The sequence below is a fragment of the Carcharodon carcharias genome, chromosome 8 (assembly GCF_017639515.1).
Source record: "Carcharodon carcharias isolate sCarCar2 chromosome 8, sCarCar2.pri, whole genome shotgun sequence".
Taxonomy (NCBI): domain Eukaryota; kingdom Metazoa; phylum Chordata; class Chondrichthyes; order Lamniformes; family Lamnidae; genus Carcharodon; species Carcharodon carcharias.
Genome location: NC_054474.1, coordinates 68,910,625 through 68,932,771, shown reverse-complemented (window position 1 = coordinate 68,932,771; position 22,147 = coordinate 68,910,625). Strand labels below are relative to the sequence as shown.

The window sequence follows — 22,147 nt, the reverse complement described above, 5'->3', positions numbered from 1 at the left end:
TGTCCAAATGCAGAAAGACCTGGACAATATCCAGGCTTGGGCTGACAAGTGGCAAGTAACATTCACTCCACGCAAGTGTCAGGCAGTGACCATCTCCAACAAGAGAGTCCAACCATCGCCCCCTGATGTTCAATGGCATTACCATCTCTGAATCCCCCACTATCAATATCCTGGGGGTTACCATTGAACTGGACTAGCCATATAAGGACTGTGGTTACAAGAGCAGGTCAGAGGCTAGGAAACTGTGACTAGTAACTCACGTCTTGACTTCCCAAAGCCTGTCCATCATCTACAAGGCACAAGTCAGGAGCGTGATGGAATACTCCCCACTTGCCTGGATGATTGCAGTTCCCACAACACTGAAGAAGCTGGACACCATCCAGGTCAAAGTAGCCTGCTTGACTGGCACCCCATCCACAAACATTCACTCCCTCCACCATCAAAGCACAGAAGCAGCAGTGTGTACCATCTACAAGATGCATTGCAGGAATTCACCAAGGCTCCTTAGGCAGCACCTTCCAAACCCACGATCACAACCACCTAGAAGGACAGGGGCAGCAAGTAGATGGGAACACCAGCACCTGGAAATTCCCCTCCAAGTCACTCACCATCCTAACTTGGAAATATATCGCTGTTCCTTCACTGTTGTTGGGTCAAAATCCTGAAACTCGCTTCCTAACAGCACTGTGGGTGTAACTACACCACATGGATTGCAGTGGTTCAAGAAGACAGCTCACCACCACCTTCTCAAGGGCAAGTAGGGATGGACAATAAATGCTGGCCCAGCCGTGAATGAATGAAAAAAACAGTTTAGTAGAATGGCAGATGAAATTTAATGCAGAAAAGTGTGAAGTGATTAACTTTGATAGATAGAATACGAAGTGACAATATAAAATAAAGGGTTCAATTCTTAAAGTGGTGCAGGAGCAGAGAAACCTTAATGTACATTGTGGTCATTGAAGATGGCAAGACAGGTTGAGAGAGCGGTTAATAAAGCATACAGTATCCTAGGCTTTAGGGGCATAGAGTGCGAAAACAAGAAAGTTTTGTTCGGCCTCAACTAGAATATTGTGTCCAGTTCTGGGTGCCACACTTTAAAAAAGATGCGAACGTATTCGAGTGGGTGCAGAAAAGATTCCACAAGAATGGTTCCAGGGATGAGGAACTTCAGGTACATAGATAGGCCAGAATTTTCCAGCATCCCCCCCCTCCCAACACACACTCCGCTGCAGCTGGCAAGCCATTGAAATCTCCATTCATGTTAGCGGGACCAGAAAAGCCTGCTGGCTGGAAAATTACGACCATAGATTGGAGAAGTTGGGACTGCTTTCCTTGGACCAGAGAAGGTTGAGAGGAGATTTGATGGAGGTTTTCAAAATTGAGGGGTCTGAAGAATAGATAGGGAGAAACTATCCCCATTAGTGGAAGGATTGAGAATCAGAAGGCACAGATCTAAGGAATTTAGAAAACAAGCAATGGCAACATGAGGAAAAATTTTTTCATGCAGCTAGTGATTGGGACCTTGAATGCATTGCCTGAGAGGCAGGTTCAATCATGGTATTGAAGAGGGAATTGATTATTATCTGAAAAGGAAGAATATGCTATGGGGAGAAGATGGAAGAATAGCACTAGGTGAATTGTTCCTTCAGAGAGCCAACACAGACACAACAGGCCAATTGGCCCCCTTCTGTGCTGTAACTCTTTCGAGTACAAACCCGTTTCCATCTGTTTCAGATGAAGTTACATTGTTTCATAGTTTGCCATAGTGAGATTTGAACTCTTGATAATCTTTTAAATGAAAACCAAATCAACAAAATTGGGATAAATCAGGCACAGCCCCTAATTCAGGTCAGCTGTAAAACCAAGAACAAAGTTTAAAGGAAACTTACAAACTTTAAATCAAAATGTGATTAAAGGGGTCAACAAAACACCCCAGTCCCCGCGGTGCCCACCGAGCACGGAAGGCCTCGAGAGTGCCAGCAGACACCGCGTGCTCTCTCTCCAGGGACATCCGGCAGCGAACGTAGCCCCGGAAGAGGGACAAACAATCGGGCGGGACTCCCCCGTCGATCGCCCGCTGCCTGGACCTGTTAATGGCCAACTTGGCCAGGCCCAGGAGTAGGTTCACGAGGAGGTCCTCCTCCTTCCCGACCCCCTTCCGCACTGGGTGCCCATAGATCAGGAGCGTGGGGCTGAAGTGCAAACAAAACATCAATAAAAGGTTTTTCAAATAACTAAAAAGGGAGTGCAGCCTACAACACCCTATGTATACATGGTCCACGGACTCCACAAGACCGCAAAAAGGGCACGTGTCCTGAGAGTCCGTGAACCTTTGCATCCTCTTATTATATGGGACTGCTGCATGCAACACCCTCCAACCCAGGTCCCCGATAGAAAGGGGGAGGACACCTCCGTAGAGGGCCTCCCATCGGAGGCCTCCGCCGCCGGACGGCAACAAGGCACGCCAGGGCGTGTCCGGTCGACGGACAAGGGTGAGAAAATGGAAGGTGTGCAGCAGCAGTCCGTACAAAAAGCCCCTCTTTGCCGTGCCAAAAGGCACGGAGGGCATGTCCCCGAGGCGGCTCATATTGCGGGGCACCAGCACCCGAGGGAGGGTTCGGGGCTTGGGGCCAATGTGGAATTCTGTCCGAACAGGGGAACGTTCAGACGGAAGACCACCGCGCACCTGGGCCACCTCAAGACCCAAAATAACGTCGGGTCCGAGCACGACCGTTCTCAGGTCTTGGATGGCATCGGCTGCGACTTGGACACTCACAGACGCGCGTCGCGCCAACTCCTGCGGGAGCATCCAGCCCAGTCCTCCGCCACCCAGCACGTCCCCGATTCTGGTCACCCCTGCGGCCACAGCCCTCCTCTCCGCCACCCACTGAAAAGGACGGAGGGGCGGATTCCTGAGCAGCAGCTCTTTGACGATTGCCGCTACTCCTGACGGGGGAGAGCTGCGTCGCGAAGCGACCACTTTCCAGACTTTGATCAGGTCCTGGTAAAAGACGGGTAACACCTGCAAGGAGCCACCGAGGCCCAGCTGTTCTATAAACAGGAGCTGCACGTCATAATTCAGGCCGTGCACCTGACGGAAGAAATACGTCGTCAGGGCACACCATCTAGGAGGAGGCTCGACGTAGAGGTATCGCTGCAGGGTCTGAAGGCGGAAAGTCGCCACCTGTGTGCGTAGGCACACTAGCGCCTGACCGCCCTCCCTAAGCGGGAGACTCAGAACCTCGGCAGCGACCCAGTGCAATCTTTTGTCCCAGAAGAAGTTGACTAACAATCTCTGGATTCTTGTGACAAAGTCCAGGGGAGGGGTCAAAGTGACCAGTCAATACCACAACATGGCGGCAATCAGCTGGTTTATGACCAGAACTCGACCCCGGTAAGATAGCACTCGGAGTTAGAAGATGTAGCTCTTTCAAGTACAAACCCGTTTCCATCTGTTTCAGATGAAGTTACATTGTTTCATAGTTTGCCATTGTGAGATTTGAACTCTTGATACTCTTTTTGAGTAAACCTGTTTCCATCTGTTTCAGATGAAGTTACATTGTTTCATAGTTTGCCATTGTGAGATTTGAACTCTTGATAATCTTTTAAATGAAAACCAAATCAACAAAATTGGGATAAATCAGGCACAGCCCCTAATTCAGGTCAGCTGTAAAACCAAGAACAAAGTTTAAAGGAAACTTACAAACTTTAAATCAAAATGTGATTAAAGGGGTCAACAAAACACCCCAGTCCCCGTGGTGCCCACCGAGCACGGAAGGCCTCGAGAGTGCCAGCAGACACCGCGTGCTCCTTCTCCAGGGACATCCGGCAGCGAACGTAGCCGCGGAAGAGGGACAAACAATCGGGCGGGACTCCCCCGTCGATCGCCCGCTGCCTGGACCTGTTAATGGCCAACTTGGCCAGGCCCAGGAGTAGGTTCACGAGGAGGTCCTCCTCCTTCCCGACCCCCTTCCGCACCGGGTGCCCATAGATCAGGAGCGTGGGGCTGAAGTGCAAACAAAACATCAATAAAAGGTTTTTCAAATAACTAAAAAGGGAGTGCAGCCTACAACACCCTATGTATACATGGTCCACGGACTCCACAAGACCGCAAAAAGGGCATGTGTCCTGAGAGTCCGTGAACCTATGCATCCTCTTATTATAAGGGACTGCTGCATGCAACACCCTCCAACCCAGGTCCCCGATAGAAAGGGGGAGGACACCTCCGTAGAGGTCCTCCCATCGAGGGCCTCCGCCGCCGGACGGCAACAAGGCACGCCAGGGCGTGTCCGGTCGACGGACAAGGGCGAGAAAATGGAAGGTGTGCAGCAGCAGTCCATACAAAAAGCCCCTCTTTGCCGTGCCAAAAGGCACAGAGGGCATGTCCCCGAGGCGGCTCATATTGCGGGGCACCAGCACCCGAGGGAGGGTTCGGGGCTTGGGGCCAATGTGGAATTCCGTCCGAACAGGGGAACGCTCAGACGGAAGACCACCGCGCACCTGGGCCACCTCAAGACCCAAAATAACGTCGGGTCCGAGCACGACCGTTCTCAGGTCTTGGATGGCATCGGCTGCGACCTGGACACTCACAGACGCGCGTCGCGCCAACTCCTGCGGGAGCATCCAGCCCAGTCCTCCGCCACCCAGCACGTCCCCGATCCTGGTCACCCCTGCAGCCACAGCCCTCCTCTCCGCCAACCACTGAAAAGGACGGAGGGGCGGATTCCTGAGCAGCGGCTCTCTGACGATAGCCGCTACTCCTGACGGGGGAGAGCTGCGTCGTGAGGCGACCACTTTCCAGACTTTGATCAGGTCCTGGTAAAAGACGGGCAACGCCTGCAAGGAGCCACCGAGGCCCAGCTGTTCTATAAACAGGAGCTGCACGTCATAATTCAGGCCGTGCACCTGACGGAAGAAATACGTCATCAGGGCACACCATCTAGGAGGAGGCTCGACGTAGAGGTATCGCTGCAGGGTCTGAAGGCGGAAAGTCGCCACCTGTGTGCGTAGGCACACTAGCGCCTGACCACCCTCCCTAAGCGGGAGACTCAACCTCGGCAGCGACCCAGTGCAATCTTTTGTCCCAGAAGAAGTCGACTAACAATCTCTGGATTCTTGTGACAAAGTCCAGGGGAGGGGTCAAAGTGACCAGCCGATACCACAACATGGCGGCGATCAGCTGGTTTATGACCAGAACTCGACCTCGGTAAGATAGCACTCGGAGCAGTCCTGTCCAGCGTCGCAGGCAAGCGGTGACTTTCGTCTCCAGTTCCTGCCAGTTTGCCGGCCAGGATTCCTCAGCGGGGCAGAGATGGACCCCCAGGTAGAGGAGGCTGGTCCTGCTCCAGGTGAAAGGCCTGAGCTCCTCGGGTAGGGGATCCATCTGCCACTGACCGACCAGGAGTCCAGAACATTTACCCCAGTTGATCCTGGCAGAAGAAGCGGCAGAGTAGACCTCCTGGCACTCGCGCATCCTCCGCAGGTCAGCCGGGTCACTAAACATAAGGAGCACGTCATCGGCGTAAGCCGAAAGGACCACCCCGATGCCCGGCCCGCGCAGAACCAATCCCGACAACCTCCTCCGCAAGAGGCGCAGGAAAGGCTCCACGCAAATAGAATACAACTGGCCAGACAGGGGGCAGCCCTGACGTACCCCTCTCCCAAAGCGAAGGGGCACCGTCAGGGACCCGTTAACCTTCACTAGACACTCCGCGGCGGTGTACAGAAGTCGGATCCGGGCGACAAAATGCGTCCCGAACCCGAAAGCTCGCAGAGTTCCGAGTAAGTATTCGTGATCCACCCTGTCGAACGCCTTCTCCTGATCGAGAGACAGGAATGCGCTCGACAGACCAGCCCTCTGGGAATGGTGGATGATGTCCCGGACCAGATGGATGTTATCATAAATGGTTCGGTCCGGGACGGTGTAGGACTGGTCAGGGTGGATCATGTGGTCCAGCACGGTGCCGAGCCGAGAAGACATGGCTCGGGCGAAGATTTTGTAGTCCGTGCTGAGGAGGGAGACCGGGCGCCAGTTTTTAAGAAGGCGGAGATCCCCCTTCTTCGGCAGCAGGGCAATCACGGCCCTGCGCCACGAAAGGGGCATCTCCCCGGTAGCAATGCTCTCCCCCAGGACCCCCGCGAAGTCGCTCCCCAAGACGTCCCAGAACGCCCTGAAGAACTCCACGGTCAGCCCGTCTAGTCCCGGGGTTTTGCCCCTAGAAAGACCGTCGAGTGCGCCGGTCAGCTCCCCCAGACTTATAGGGGAGTCGAGCTTTCCGGCGCACTCCGGGCCGACCTGCGGCAGGTCCTCCCACAAAACTCTGCAAGCTTCCTCACTGGATGGATCCGGAGAGAACAGGGCAGTGTAGTAATCTCGGGCAATGGCCCTGATGCCCTCCGGATCCGAGACAAGGGATCCGTCGTCGGCCAGCAGCGTAAAGAGCTGCTTACGGACCCCGTGCCTTTTTTCCAGTGAGTAGAAGAAGGGAGAGCCACGGTCCATCTCCTTAAGGAAACAGATCCGCGACCTCACGAACGCGCCCCGAGACCCGACCAGTTGCAGGTCCCGCAGCGCGCCCTTCTTCTCATCGTACACCGACCGCAGGGCCGAGTCTGCGTCGGGCTGACGGAGACGTGCCTCCAGGTCGAGCACCTCCTTCTCCAACTCCTCGACCCTGGATTTGCGTCTCTTTGTCGACCCCTTCGCGTACTCTTGACAGAAAACTCGGACGTGAGTCTTGCCCACGTCCCACCATAGCCTCCCCGCTTCCTTCTCCAGCCGGCCCAGAAGCGACGGAACGAGTCCAGGAACCGCTGGTCTTCCAACAACAGGTTATTAAAATGCCAGTACGTGGACCCCGTCCGAGCGCAGAACGAAGTGAGCTCCCTCCACACCAGACGGTGGTCCGTGCACGGAACCTGCCGTATAGAAGCAGCCGGAACGCAGGACACGTACGCCTTCGAAACGTAAAGGCGGTCGAGTCTGGACGCTCCGACTCCAGGTGACACAAAGGTGAACACGCTGGAGTCAGGATGGAGATTTCGCCAGACGTCCACTAAGTCGAAGGACCTGACCAGGTCCCGCAACTTACTCACACCTCGCGTGCAGTGCGGGGTACCGTGACGGTCCCGGACCCCGAGGGTGCAATTGAAATCCCCCCCGAGGACGATGCACTCGCCAGCGTCGATGGAGCCGAGATGAGTGGACGCTTCTTCAAAGAAGCTCGCTTGCTGCTGCGTGCCCAGGGGAGCGTACACATTCACAAAATGAAGCACCGCCCCCCCCAGACGCACAGTCAGGTGCAGCAACCGGCCTGGCACCGGCTCCTTGACCCCCAAGATCTCCGGCTGAAAATGCGGGGCCAACAAGATAGCCACCCCGCCAGAATTGGAGGCTAGGTGACTCATGTAGACCCCCCCTCGCCACTCCAGGAGCCACGTAGCTTCGTCTCCAGGAACGGTATGGGTTTCTTGCAGGAAGCACAACGCATACTTCCCGTCCCTGAGGACCGAGAAGTTCTGGAACCTGCGCTGTGCGGCCCTGCTGCCGCGGATGTTGAGGCTGGCTATAGTCGTCTTCATTGTCAAAGGTACATCAAACCTTCACCTTAAGTCATTAAAAAGAAGAAGAGGACTTTTTAGTCCTTCCTGTCCTTCAGGAGCCCAGCGAGAAACGTTTGGACCCTCCGCCGCGCGTTCCTATCTAACTCAGGAGACTTGAGAGCCTCGCGAGTGGACCAGAACACCAGCGGAAAAGAATGCCACCGGTCCAAGGCCAACTGAACCCTGTCTCGGCGACCGCGATGACTCGCCAAAAAGTCCCGGAGTTCCCTTGGGGGGATGAGGGGGGAGTCGGTGGAGGGCACCAGGGGATCCACCGCCTCGCTTGAGAGCGACTCAGCGTAATCTCCAGCGCTCACCACGGACACCCCGTCCTCCTCCAGGTCGTCGCCTCCAGCTTCCGACCCCTCCCCCGCATTGAGTACGGGGGCTGATTCGGAGCTGCCAGCTGGCCCCACCTGTACCTCGATCCCACCCCCAGGATCAAGGCCAGAGGGGTCCTCTCTGGTCTCCTCTAAAGGTTTTGGGTCAGAGGGCAGCGGCAGTTCTGATGCCCGCTCTCCTCCCAGCACCGGGTCGTCCGGGGAGCTCAGGACAAGCTCCTGACCCAAAACTAGGACGCCCGGTGCTAAGGTTTGGGAGGGAGCGGGAAGGCCTTCCTTTTTGCCGCCACCCAATGACCCGTTGACATTTTTTAAATTTTGCAAGTTACAGTCCCCCGATGAGCCAGAAGGTACCTCGGGGGTATCGAGGGTCTCTGAGTCGGGCACCACCTCAAGGGAGGTGCCTTCAGTGACCCCCGAGGGGCCCTGTTCAGGGGACTGCAGCAGGTTGACAGGGGTAACAGTGCTGGGAGTCGTTGCAGGTGTTTTGAGTTCCCCCAGAGGACAGGGTGAGATTTTACTTGGCGGAGACCCCACCACCTCTTCATCGGGGGAAGGGACACACCCAACTTCTTCAGTTTGGGCATCACCCACCTCCTCCTCCGAAGCGTGACGTCTCTTCCGGGTCAGGCTGGGGGCTAGGGAGACCTCCATTTCCGAGGCCCCCTCCTCCTTGTCCAGCCCTCCCGGACACTCCACCCTCTGGGTTTTGGGTGTCAGATACCCCGGCTCGGGGTCCCGCGTCTTTTCCCCGCTGGCCCCGGGAGCACGCGCAGAAACGACGCCGGGCCCAGCACTCGGCGCCTTAGCACCCACGGGCCCGGGAGCACACGCGGACACGACGCCGGGGCCGGATGATGTCTTTTCCCCCGAGCCGGTGCTTGCAGGTGTTTGGGGGTTTTGGGGCGTTTCAGGGGCCGCCTCCAGGTTGCGGGTCTTCCTCCGCGCCTTCTTACGGCGCGGGGGTTCTCCCCCCGCCTCACCGGCAGCCGAGATGGCAGTGGCCGCCGGCGTCGCTTCCCTTGCGGGGCGGGAGATGGAGTGGTGGCGGGGGGAGGAGGGGCGGTGCCAGCCGTGGCCGCTTGGGTGGGGCTCGTAGCCTTGGAGGCGGGGCAGTTCTTCCTCACGTGCCCCGCCTCCTTACAAGCATGGCACCGCACGCCCTCCACGGTCCAGAAGACCCGATAGGCGGTCCCCTCAAAATTGATAACAAAGGCCCCCTCCAGGCACTCCTCCTGGGCCAAGCGGACAAATACCTGGCGCCGGAAGGAGTACACATGGCGGAGGGCCGAGTCTTTGAGGCCGAGCGGGATTGGTGCAACCCCCGACCTGACCTCCCCCAATTTATTAAGGTGGGGGAGGAGGAGCTCACTGGATAGAAAAGGCGGGATGTTCGAAATAATAATTCTCTGGGTGGTGGCCTCAAGGGGGTCCACCGCCAGAAAAGTCCCGCCCACAGTGAGTCCTTTTTGCAGGGCGAGGTGCACCGCCCGCTCGGACCTCAAGAAGAATATGGCCTTCCCATACATTTTAGAGGCCGCGACAATGGCTGAGGGGCCGACGACCCCAGCCATAGCCTTTACGCAGGCCTCTATTGTCATTTCAGGGTGAGCATAGCTCTTTACCCCAAGGGCCCTGGTCAGGAGGCGGAAAGGTGACAGGGCAGCGGGAGCAGCTGGAGCCGCAGAAGCAACCACCCCCGCATAAGTTTTCTTTTTTTGAGGCCCTGCCACCAGTGACAAAACCGCCTCCACATTAGCCCTCGAGGGCCCGGCCACAGGCGATGGTGAATTGGCCTTAGGGCCAGAGCCACGCCCACCCCGGGAAGGATTGGCCATTTTGTTTTTTTTCTTTTTATTTTTTTTTATATATATATATAGGGAGGAAAGGGGGTGGGGGAGAGAGGTAGAAACAACCTCCCCTCTTTTAGGCAGGAGAGGAGAGGAGGGAGAGGAGTAAAAGACAGGGAGGCACAGGAGGGAAAGAGGTAAATGTCCAGGTGGGTGTCCTCGATGGTGGATGGACGGTGGGTGGGGGCCTGATGTTCTTCAGGCAGGGGGAGGCGATGTCTTCACCAGCTATTGCTGGCCTTACCGGGAAAAGGGCTGGGTTGGGGGGGAGGGGTGGCAGAAAGATGGTTTCAGCACACACACACACCCTCCCGCTCTTCCTTCCCCAACTCCTCTGGCAGTCTTCTTGCCTCCCCCTACAAAACACAGTCCTTAATTGCCCCCACCTTAAACAAAAATACACAGTTCAGACACCCACCTAGGATGTTGTTTTCCAACTCAGTCCTGGCCTCCTGGCCTTCCTGTCCTGTAGCAACAGTAGCAACTGTTCTCTTCTCTCCCTCTCTCTCCTTTAGCAGCACAGGGGCAAGGCAGCAGCAGCAGCACTGGAGGAGCAGCAACAGAAGCAGCAGCAGCACACAGCAGAAGCAACAACCCCAAAGGCAGCAGCAGAAACAGTTGAAACACTGAGGAGCAGCAACACCAACACCACACACCTTCTCTCCTCAGTACCAGGAAACCAACTGAATCCACAATTACCTCCACGAGATCGTTAGGAAAATGAACTCTTGATCTGGGGGTTACAAACCCAGTACCATAACCACTTGGCTATTTAGGCCAAGCCTATAATCACATTTCCATCTGTTTCAGATGAAGTTACATTGTTTCATAGTTTGCCATTGTGAGATTTGAACTCTTGATACTCTTTTTGAGTAAACCTGTTTCCATCTGTTTCAGATGAAGTTACATTGTTTCATAGTTTGCCATTGTGAGATTTGAACTCTTGATACTCTTTTGAGTAAACCTGTTTTCATCTGTTTCAGATGAAGTTACATTGTTTCATAGTTTGCCATTGTGAGATTTGAACTCTTGATCATGGGGTTACAAACCCAGTACCATAACCACTTGGCTATTTAGGCCAAGCTCCTTCTGTGCTGTAACCACTCTGTGATTACTGCCTAATTGAAGTTCTAATTAATTCAGGGAAGGATTAATCACCATGCAACTGTTCTTGTATCAAAGGTGTATGATCAAATTCACAGTAACCTGGTAGTCCCTTCTCATTAGCAATACAGCATCTTGACTTTGTCTGTTCATTCACAAACCAGTTGTTAAACTGTGCTCACTGACCTAATGATTTGAGTCCTGCTCACCCTTCGTGCTACTAACTATACTATTTGATGAATCTTCCCCTCCTTTTATTCACTAATCATACTGTTTGTGTTCCCACAGGCTAATATTTGGCACCCTCTACCCTGCATACTCCTCTTACAAGGCAGTGAAAACGAAGAATGTTAAGGAATATGTGAGTAATTTTGATTTTAAGAGTGCCATGTTAGATCTGATATTGGATAAGGAAGCAAGAGCAGCAGTCAGGTCGCCGTACTGAGAATCCTACTGTTTAGATATGGTTAGACATGACACAGTAAGAAGTAAGAAAAGCCAGGTAGACTTTAAAGTCGCATCCTTCCAATATATCATAATGTATTTTCACTGTCTTAGACTCACAACTACTTTTAAAGGTGTTAACCAACCATGGGTTCAAAAACTTCCAAGGCAACTTGAGATTTCTCTCCAACTCCTAAGGATGACTAAATAAAGTTTCAGAACACAAGTTTGATATTGTATTTTACAGAAGAAATTCCCATTGTTCGAACGAGACAGGAACCATGCTATTTAGAGTTGATTTATCCATTGCATCTTCAGTCAGTTCTGTGTCCAAGTCATGATAATTATGCGTGAAGGAGTTTTTTTCGGCCATCTCAGCTCATCAACTTAGAATGACGCTCGAGTCTCCTTGTTTCAGCATCCAATCAGTTCATAAATTATTCCAGAGATTCTGTTTCCATTACTCTGCCTGCAAATGTACTTCACATGTTATCAATCTGTTTGAAGAACTTCTTTAATATCAGCCTTAAAATTGCCTTACTATTTTAAACCTGTGACTCCTTGTAGTTCAGAGTGATTTTCCAGGTTTATCTTTTCCATACTGTAGAGATGTACTACTGAGACACTCCTTTTGTTGGACAGTAATCTATATTTACAGAGGTGCTGGATTAGCTGCAGGCCTCTAGCAAGGCTACAATACTCCCTCTAGACTAGGAAAACTCCATGATAAAAGCAAAAAACTGCAGATGCTGGAAATCCAAAACAAAAGCAAAAACAAAAATACCTGGAAAAACTCAGCAGGTCTGGCAGCATCTGCAGAGCGGAGCACAATTAACACTTCACGTCCAATTGACCCTTCAACAGAATAGGAAAACTCCACCTCTTATAAGCTCCCCTGCATTCAGTGTTGATTGGCTGTTCTGATCACATGACCTTTACACAGTAAGGCTGGCCTTAAAGCAACAATCACCACATACTGTTTATAATTTTTGTATCTTTATAAGATTATCTCTCAAACCTCACAATCAAGGCTGAAGAGCCAGAGTTTATTCAATCATGCCTCAGAAATGAAACTCTTCAGGCTTCATTACTCAGGAATCCATCAACACAGCAGTAACTGCTTTTGTGAGCAAAATTCTAGCCAGTCCATCTCACCTGTCGCTTTTCTCTATAGACCTCAATCATTTATGACTCAAATACTTTACCATGGAAGAAATTTGATGTATGGATATACACACTGTGAGTACTGCTTAGCTGGTCCATGCTTGCGATGATTATAATTCTGATTTCCCTTAGAGCAGGTCTGATCTCTGAGACCTCATTTTAGGTAAGGTTTTACCGACCACAAATCTTTTTACCATGAAAATCTCAGCATCCTTCTAAAGAGGAGTTCTCTCCCTTCCAGGAGCCCTTTTAAAATCCTCTGGGATTACAAGTATCAGAATGTCAGCTGTCACATTACAATACACTGGTCAGATCTTTCCATTCAGAAAATGAGAGCTACCATTGGAAAATTGTTTCAGTTCAGGAGGATAAGTTGAGACTTTTTAGGAGCTTCCTGTTCAGTTGATCAAGTACACCATGAAATTGGTTCTCAACTTACTTCATCTTTGTACAGTGCCCTTTTTTCCCAAATTCTTTTCTCCATCCAACTGTAACTATCCCAAACTGATTTCTAGTCTCCTCATTTATGTTCCTTTACTTTGGTCAATCTCTTCCAACCCTCTGGCCTGAATTTTCCAGACCCATTGGTGTCGGGCGTCATAGTGGGTGGGTGGGGAGCAATATGGTGAGAAGGCCAGAAATCGGTTTCATGCTGCCGTGAAACCAGTTTGCAATTGTCCGCTTCACCCATCAGTGACGTGCCACGTTTCCTGTCACCGCACATCCAGATTGTCATTTTAATACATTTGCGTCTCATTATGAGTCCTGCACGCCGGAATCATTCCCCCACGTCAAATTTATTACCCACATTGGCGTGACTACAGAATGGTGTGCTTCACGACTGCCTTTAAAAGGCGTGCACCTGGCAACCTGAACTTTGAGGGAAACTCAAAGGTGAGTGCACACAACCTTGCACAGCGCTCATGCGCATTGCCCGTAGGACATCAAGGAAGAGGCCCCGCGCATTCATGTGGGGCACAGGCAAGTCTCTTTTTCCCAGCTGGCTTTTTTGCAGTGCCAGAGCAGGGGCTCCAGTCCTGGTCAGACCAGGTGGGGGAGGTGGGGTGCAAGGCAGCACAACCTGAAGGACATATTCAAGCACATGCCAGTGGGGTGGCGGGAGGGGGCGGAGGGAAGTGACTATGCACTGGAAAAGCTTGTCAAAAATGAGCATTGTTCTGCAGCTGACAGCGTTCAGCGGCAGCTCCATTTACGTGCTTGGAATTGGGGCTCTGAAGCTTTTCTGCCCGCTCTAGCAATGCAAAAGCATGAAAGTGCCACCAAATGCTCTAGAACTTTACACCTCTTGGGTACAGACAGCACATTAATGTGCATTTTAGGAGGCAGCAGAGCAATTGGCTGACTGGACAAGTTGTAGAATCCCTTTGCGAAAGATGGTCATGGCGCAGTCACTGGTGGAGGTGCTCACAGCCCCTTGCAATGTCTTTATTAAGGTTTGGGCCAGTATCCATTATGATTCAAGCTAATAGTGCAGCCTTGTAGTGCGGGTTAGGAGAATGCCTGCGCCTGAGCTAAGAGCACAGCATGCAGCCCAATAGCTGAAGCTGCAGCCAATCAGTCAAGTGGAGTGGAGCAGAGGCAGATGGGGTGTCAAACAGTGTTATAACCACAGCAGATGTTAATTTCTGTGCAAACCAAATCCCAGAGGGAAACTTGACTTATAGGCCAGACTCTTTTTCTATTCTGAAAACAAGAAGAAAACATACTGATCTCAGCAGCAAGAAGTCCAGTGAAACTTTTGGGATTTTAAAAATTAAAGGTAAAAGTTTTAGTAACAAGAATAAAAGAAACTCAAGCTCACAAGATTACAGTTGCATAGTTAAAATTTTCTGCCAAAGGACTCTCTAATTGGTCAACCCCACAAGTAAACACCTTCCAGGCAACATTCCCTTATAGATGTTTAACTATAAAAATCCCGCAGTATTTGCCAAGGCAAACTGCTGTAACTTTAACAAAGGCAAACCACACGACCTCTTAAACTCTCTCCCACTCTGCTGTGGAAATCCAAAACTTCAAAGCAAGACTACTTGTTGCAGCCCAAGACTTCTCTGGCTTTACTGGATGGCTGATTCAAACTGCATCTTCTCCCAGCCTAGAGCTGTTTCCAGGAGATCCTCCTGACACAGCCAGTAGCCGACAGCTACAGCTAACAGCTCAACAGCTCTACAGCCCACAGCTCCCTTAAGCTTGCCATAGTAACTCTAAAATACCTTTTTCCCCCTTTCATCTCATATTCCATTGTTCTCACCTCTTTGAAATTCAAATCCTTCCAAATATAAAAACTTTCATGTTTCTATTTTGTCTCTGCTTTCAGCTCACTATGGGGAGGTGATGATGTAGTGGTGTTGTCACTAGGCTGGTAGTTCAGAGACCTTGGATAATGCTTTGGGGTCTGGGTTCAAATCCTACCATAGCAGGTGGTAAAATTTAAATTCAATAAATGTCTGGAATTAAAAGTCTACTGATGACCATGAAACCATTGTTGATTGTCATAAAAACTCATCTGATTCACTAATATCCTTTAGGGAAGGAAATCTGCTGTCCTTACCTGGTCTGGCCTTTATGTAACTCCAGACCCACAGCAATGGTTGACTCTAAAAATGCCCTTTGAACAAGGGCAATTAGGGATGGGCAACAAATGCTGGCCTAGCCAGTGATGCCCAAATCCCATGAACAAATTTTTAAAAAGTTTATCCATGGAACTCCAAACATGTTTCTTGGTACCCCCGACTTCCCTTTGATATTCAAACAAAATCTCAATTTACCTAAAAATGTGAATGTTAGATCCAACCTATTCACTTGTACCTCACACCTCTGGCCTCTGTCCATTCGTGTTTTAAACCTCCCAGACAATCTGTCTTCTAGTAACCTTTCCCCAGCTTAATTAAACCATTTACACACACACAGCCTTCTTCACAGAATAACACAATATTCCCTAAAAATATTTTTAAAAACACATCCATCCTCATAATAGCCAATGAGCGCACCACAGACTGGCCATCCAAGTGGTGGCCAGCACTCTCCTACATGCGTGAAGAGGCCTTCAGACTTAACCAAGAAAGATTCTTAGTGCACCCATGCTAACCCATGCGTCTCTCTCTTGAATCCCGCAGGAGCAGAATATCAGGATCAGGAGCCTGGTGATTTAGTGGTATGCCTCATGGCTTACAGGGACCAGAGAAGAAGAGAGTGGTGGAGGAACATCTCCCTAAAGATGAAGGGGCAGCAGGGCCTGCTGCACATGCAGCTGAAGATCCTCAGCAAGTTGTCACTCGTAGGTGCCTCGCTAGACCCAGGGTCAATAGATGGCACTTGTCATTGCTGCAGATGACTGGGAACTAGTATCTCTGAAGACTGCGCATGACTAGGGAACTGGTCGGTTACATATGACGCTTGCTGCAGGATTTGGCACCACGGGGACATGGAGGGCATCCACTGCCAGTGGCCATGAAAGTGACCATGGGACTCAATTTTTACACCAGTGGCTCCTCCCAGGGCTCTACAGGTGACCTGTGCAGGATCTCGCTAGCCTCCACACACAAGTGCATCCAGGGGATCACGGATGGCACCTCTGCAAAAGCACAGAACTTTGTGCATTTCGTCTGGGATCAGGAAAACCAGGAAGCAAAAGCGCCGGGATTTGCGCAGATTTCTGGTTTTCCACAGGTGCAGGGTGCCATTGACTGCACTCATGTCGTGCTTAGATCTCCATGGCAACAAGCAGTCAACTACATCAACCGCAAGAGCTTCCACTTGCTGAATGTTCACCTGGTGTGCGACCACCGCAAACACATCTTACAGGTCTGCGCATGATTCTCAGAGAGTAACTACGACTCCGACGTCTCTAGCAGGTCTCAGATCAATGACATCTCCCAGGGTCCAGAGAGACTGCGGGGTTGGCTCCTTAGGGACAAGAGCTACCCAAAGAGGATGTGGCTGATGACGTCTGTGTGGCAGCCTCAGACTGCAGCAGAGCAACGGTAGAACGAGGCTCATGCCGCAACCTGGACTTTGGTAGGCATTTGAAAATGAAGTTCCAGTGCCTCAACAGGTTGAGCACTGCAATCCAGTCCCCAGAGGGTGTCATGCACCATCGTCACTTGTTGCGTCCTTCACAACCTGGCGCTGCAATGGAGGGAGGACCTGGCTGAGGAGGAGATGGAGGAGCTGCATGTATCCTCTGATGAGGAGGACGTCAACGGGGAATGATGATGATGAGGTCCTTGAAGGTGAGGATGCAGGTGATGAAGCCATCGCACCGACTGGATTAGGCTGGCGTGCTCGGGAGGCCCTCATAGTCGCAGAATTCTTGGAGGATGATGACGAGATGCAGTGAGGACAGTCCTGACATCCTCACATTGCATCTGTGAACGTTTAACTCCAGTTTGGCTTATGGCAACGCACATACCCTCAGTGCTCAGGCTCATGTCATGGAGACAGAGCGGAAGCCCTAATAGTCACTCAATTCCAGGAGGACGATGATGATGTGAAGTGAGTATCTCCGCATAGCCTCTGTGAATGTCTGACTTCTGCCTGGCTGAGGGCAGCTCGCTTGCGCTCTGTGATCAGAGTCATATCATGGAGACGCAGCTGTGAAACTTGAAATGCATCTGATCCTTTGTCCGCCTTCAGCACCTGACCCCTTCAGGAGCACAGCATCACTGATCACAGATGCTGAAGAAGATGGGGGACCAGCCCCAACTTAAAGGCGCTGAGAGCACACGGAGAGAATGACGGAACTCTGTGACACCTGCCCACAACATTCTGGCAGCAATGACAAGCATCACTAATGTGTCCAGTGAGTGTGAGGCTGGATCATCACTTTGGTCTGAAGGTTGCGCAAAGCATAGGAAAGAGGCCGTGGACTGAGACACCTACCTTTATCTTATGCAGGATCCAAGGTTTTACATTTGCGTGACACAGACACTATTCATTAGAACAAGGAGCCATAGACAAGGAGACATTCATGGGAGTTTATTTACACTAGTGAATGTTATGTACAAGTGATTAACACCCATGCCTAGGCTGTGCAGCTATGTCTTCTTAAGCTTCCTAACCCTGCCGCAACATCTTGGTGCTCCCTGGACATCCACAGCAGAGGCAGAGGCAGCCTGCTGACTGTGATGCCCTGTCTGTGATGACCTTGATGGGTGTTCTCTGGAGGACTGAGACCTGGAGGGCCCCGGCCTCCTTTTCAGGTCCTGCTGTGTGGCCGTGACACCCTCCTTGGCCTGTGGAACTGGAGCTGCTGAGGTCACAGGAAGAGAGAATTCGGATGGGCCAGGTACTCCTGGGGTCACCAGGGTGGATGGCCCTGGGCTGTGCACCTGCTGATTCTCCTCCCTATGGGTGCCTGAGGGCTCTTGGCTGACTCCTTGAGGAGAAGGGGAAGCAAGAGTGTAATTGAGCTGCCCCGCACCCCCCTTGTGTTGACACTGCTGGAGGCCAACTATGGCATCAGTGATGGGGTTCAGCTCATGCAGCAATACAGGACTGATGTCCTGGACCAAGGTCTCCATGGTGGCTGCCATCCTACCAGTGTTGAGCTTGGTGCGTTGGCACGACGGCATTATCACCTCAGCCTGAAGGCAGACGGACTCCTCCATTGTGTCTTGCAATTTGGGGAGTACAGTGGATATTCCTTCCTGATGTTCCCAAGCTTGCCGTTGCAGCTCCAGCAACTGAGACATGACTGAGTCCATAGGCTCATCATCTGACTTGGACTCAGCAGATTTCTGGCCTCCAGCAGTCCTCCGAGTGCCAGAAGCCTGGGAATTCTGTGCTGTGGATCAGACAATGTGATGTGCTACCGGATTGTGATCCCGAGGCTACTCTAGAACTAGATCCCACCAAGGTGTGTGACTGTGCTGGTGGAGGGTGTGGGTGAGCACTGTTTTGGATCTTCAGTGAGGGTGTCACCTGATTCTTCTTTCGAGGTGTCTTCAGTGCTTGAATCGAGGACCTGGCTCGTGGACTCCCCCTCAGCTGCTTCCCAGATGTGCCTGCAAAAGCATGGAGAAATAATTAATGCGTGGGCAGGGGACTGTGGAACAGAGGAACTCACACAGCATGGTTGTCTGATGGATGTTTCACTGCTGGACTCTCACTTTATTGAGCACCGCCGACCTCACTGTCGGCACAGGAATGGTCCAGATTGTCGCCGGCCAGCTGGATGACTCTATTTTCAAAGTCTGTGCGGACCTTGATTTCAGGCATTCCTCCACCAGTCTGTGACCTCTCCCTTTGTTGTGTGTCAGCCTGTCCTGTAAGTAGAGATGGAGAGAGTGTAAGCAGGATGCCTGCCAGGCCAGATTCAATTCCCATTCCAACTGAGGTAGTTTTGGGACCTGTTTGCTCACATAGTCCCTGAGGCAACAACAAACCATCACTGACAAAAACTGCCAAGAAAACAGCTCAGGCTGAAGCAATATAATACAATGAATCAATGGCCTGACTGAGTAGTGCACACATGACCTGATAAATTCATTGAATACACATAGATCCTCAATCTCAGTTCAGTATACCATTCAAGTCCCTTAATTAATATTATTGCTTTGTAATCTCAGTTATGTATTCCTTATTCTCTGCATGAAACATGCGAGCCCCAGAATTGAACTAATAGTTGGGGAACACAGAGTTTAGTGAGAGGGAGGAACTGAAAGAAATCAGTATTAGTAGGGAAATGGTGTTGGGAAAATTGATGGGATTGAAGACCAATAAATCCCCAGGGCTTGATAATCTACATCCCAGAGTACTTAAGGAAGTGGCCCTAGAAACAGTGGATGCATTGGTGGTCATCTTCCGAAATTCTATAGACTCTGGAACAGTTCCTACAGATTGGAGGGTAGCTAATGTAACCCCACTATTTAAAATGGGAGGTAGAGGGAAAACAGGGAATTATAGACCAGTCAGCCTGACGTCGGTAGTGGGGAAAATTCCAGAGTGCATTTTAAAAGATTTAATAGCTGAGCACTTGGAAAACAGTGGCAGAATCGGACAGAGTCAGCATGCATTTACAAAAGGGAAATCATGCTTGACAAATCTACTGGAATTTTTTGAGGATGTAACTAGTAGAGTTGATGAGGGGGAACCAGTGGATGTGGTTTATTTCGACAAAGTTCCACATAAGAGATTAGCGTGTAAAATTAAAGCGCATGGGATTGGGGCTAGTGTATTGAGGTGGATAGAAAACTGGTTGGCAGACAGGAAACAAAGAGTAGGAATAAACGGGTTTTTTTCCAAATGGCAGGCAGTGACTAGTGGGATACCACAGGGATTGGTGCTGGGACCCCAGCTATTCACAATGTATATTAATGATTTAGATGAAGGAACTAAGTGTAATATCTCCAAATTTGCAGATGACACAAAGCTGGGTGGGAGGGTGAGCTGTGAGGAGGATGCAGAGATGATTCAGTGTGATTTGGACAAGCTGAGTGAGTGGGCAAATGCATGGCAGATGCAGTATAATGTGGATAAATGTGAGGTTATCCACTTTGGTAGCAAAAACAGGAAGGCAGATTATTATCTGAATGGCTATAATTTGAGAGAGGGGAATGTGCAACGAGACCTGGGTGTCCTCATACACCAGTCAATAAAGGTAAGCATGCAGGTGCAGCAGGCGGTAAAGAAGGCAAATGGTATGTTGGCCTTCATAGCCAGAGGATTCTAAAACAGGAGCAGGGATGTCTTACTGCAATTGTACAGGGCCTTGGTGAGATGACACCTGGAATATTGTGTGCAGTTTTGGTCTCCTTAAACGAGGAAGGATGTTCTTGCAAAAGAGGGAGTGCAGCAAAGGTTTACCAGACTGATTCCTGGGATGGCTGGACTGAGGAGATATTGAGTCGGTTAGGATTATATTCACTGGAGTCGGTTAGGATTATATTCACTAGCGTTCAGAAAAATGATGGGGGATCTCACAGAAATCTATAAAATTCTAACAGGACTAGACAGGACAGATGCAGCAAGGATGCTCCCGATGGTGGGGCAGTCCAGAACAAGGGGTCACAGTCTGAGGACACGGAGTAGACCATTTAGGACTGAGATGAGGAGAAATTTCTTCACCCAGAGAGTGGTGAGCCTGTGGAATTCGCTACCACAGAAAGTAGTAGAGGCCAAAACATTGTATGCTTTCAAGAAGGAGTTATATAAAGCTCTTGGGGTGAAAGGGATCAAAGGATATGGGGAGATTGCGGGAGCAATGATCAGCCTTAATCATAATGAATGACGGAGCAAACTCAAAGGGCTGAATGGCCTACACCCACTCCTATTTTCTATGCTTCTATGTTAATACTTGCAAAGAAAGTGACAGGGCAAGTTTGAATTGGAGCTTCAGCTAGAAATAAACAAAGTATACCTGGCATGTGTGGGTGGTGAGTGCTGTCAGATGAGGATACAATCTACAGGGCAGATGAAGGTGTGTATGAGAGAGTGAATCGTGATGTCCCTTGAACTGGCAGTGAGTGAGGTCCCTGTGGATGTGCGAAGGATTTGTAAGTGTGTGAATTGAGAATGATGAGAAGATGGTGGAACGGAGGATTCATCCTCTTTCGGCACTGGGTGGCTGTCTTCTTTTGCCGAGCATTGGCACTGACCACACTGCCACTGCCTCACATGCTGGATTGGTGACCTTGTTTGCTGGTCTTCACCCAGAGTGGGGGAGAGGATTTCATGGCGGGCCTTCACAGCGTCCAGTAGGTGCCCGAGGGAGGTGTCGCTAAATTTGGAGACAGCATGTTTCCTCCCTTTGGCAGCCATGACTTTGTAGGAGCTTCTGATGCCTTAGAGAGTGCTAGCTCTGTGCATGGGCACCCCTTAAAATGGCACCCGGATTACTGAAGGCCTGAGGTGACGGCGGGGCCGGTGAATCAGAGGCTGCCCGCCAGTGACCTGGTGTGTTTCCTGAGAACATTATTAATGAGGCAGGACACGCCAGGAATGGGACAATATGGCATGAAAAGCCGGCATTGCAGCCGGTGAGTAAAACATCCTTCTTCCCGCCTGCTGCCACACTTGGTGTAAATCTGGGACAATTCTGCCCCCTGTCTTTGCCCAACTCTGATTTCTTCTGAGCAAACTGGCAGCGCCACGTCCCAACTCATCTCTCTACTCTGCCAATTCCAAGTTAATATGTTTATTTCTAGCTGAAACCCCAATTCACACTTGCCCTGTCACTTTCTTTGTAAGTATTAGTTCAATTCTGGGGCTCGCATGTTTCATGTAGAGAATAAGGAATACATGACTGAGATTACAAAGCAATAATATTAATTAAGGGACTTGAATGGTATACTGAACTGAGATTGAGGATCTGTGGGGTATTCATTGAATTTATCAAGTCAAGTGTGCTCTGCTCAGTCAGGCCATTGATTCATTTTATTATATTGCTTCAGCCTGAGCTGTTTTCCTGGCATTTTTGTCAGTGGTGATTTGTTGTTGCCGCAGGGACTATGTGAGCAAACAGGTCCCAAAAACTACCTTAGCCGGAATGGGAATTGAATCCAGGCTTTTGGTGTTATTTAGAATCACACACCAGCCACCTAGCCAACCCACCTATTCCTTATATTTACAAAGATTGTAATGTCACTTACTGACCAGACAGGCTTATGCATGAGTAAACAGCTG

The 22,147-nt window shown here is 50.7% G+C and overlaps 1 protein-coding gene across 1 annotated transcript in view; it reads left to right on the top strand.

Moving 5' to 3' along the window:
• The window catches only part of LOC121281448 (receptor expression-enhancing protein 2-like), a 104,464-nt gene that overhangs the window by 17,696 nt on the left and 64,621 nt on the right, over positions 1-22,147 (top strand). The window contains exon 2 of the mRNA XM_041194394.1: positions 11,186-11,258. Coding sequence (XP_041050328.1) covers positions 11,186-11,258 — 73 coding nt within the window. The remainder of the gene's footprint in view (positions 1-11,185; positions 11,259-22,147) is intronic.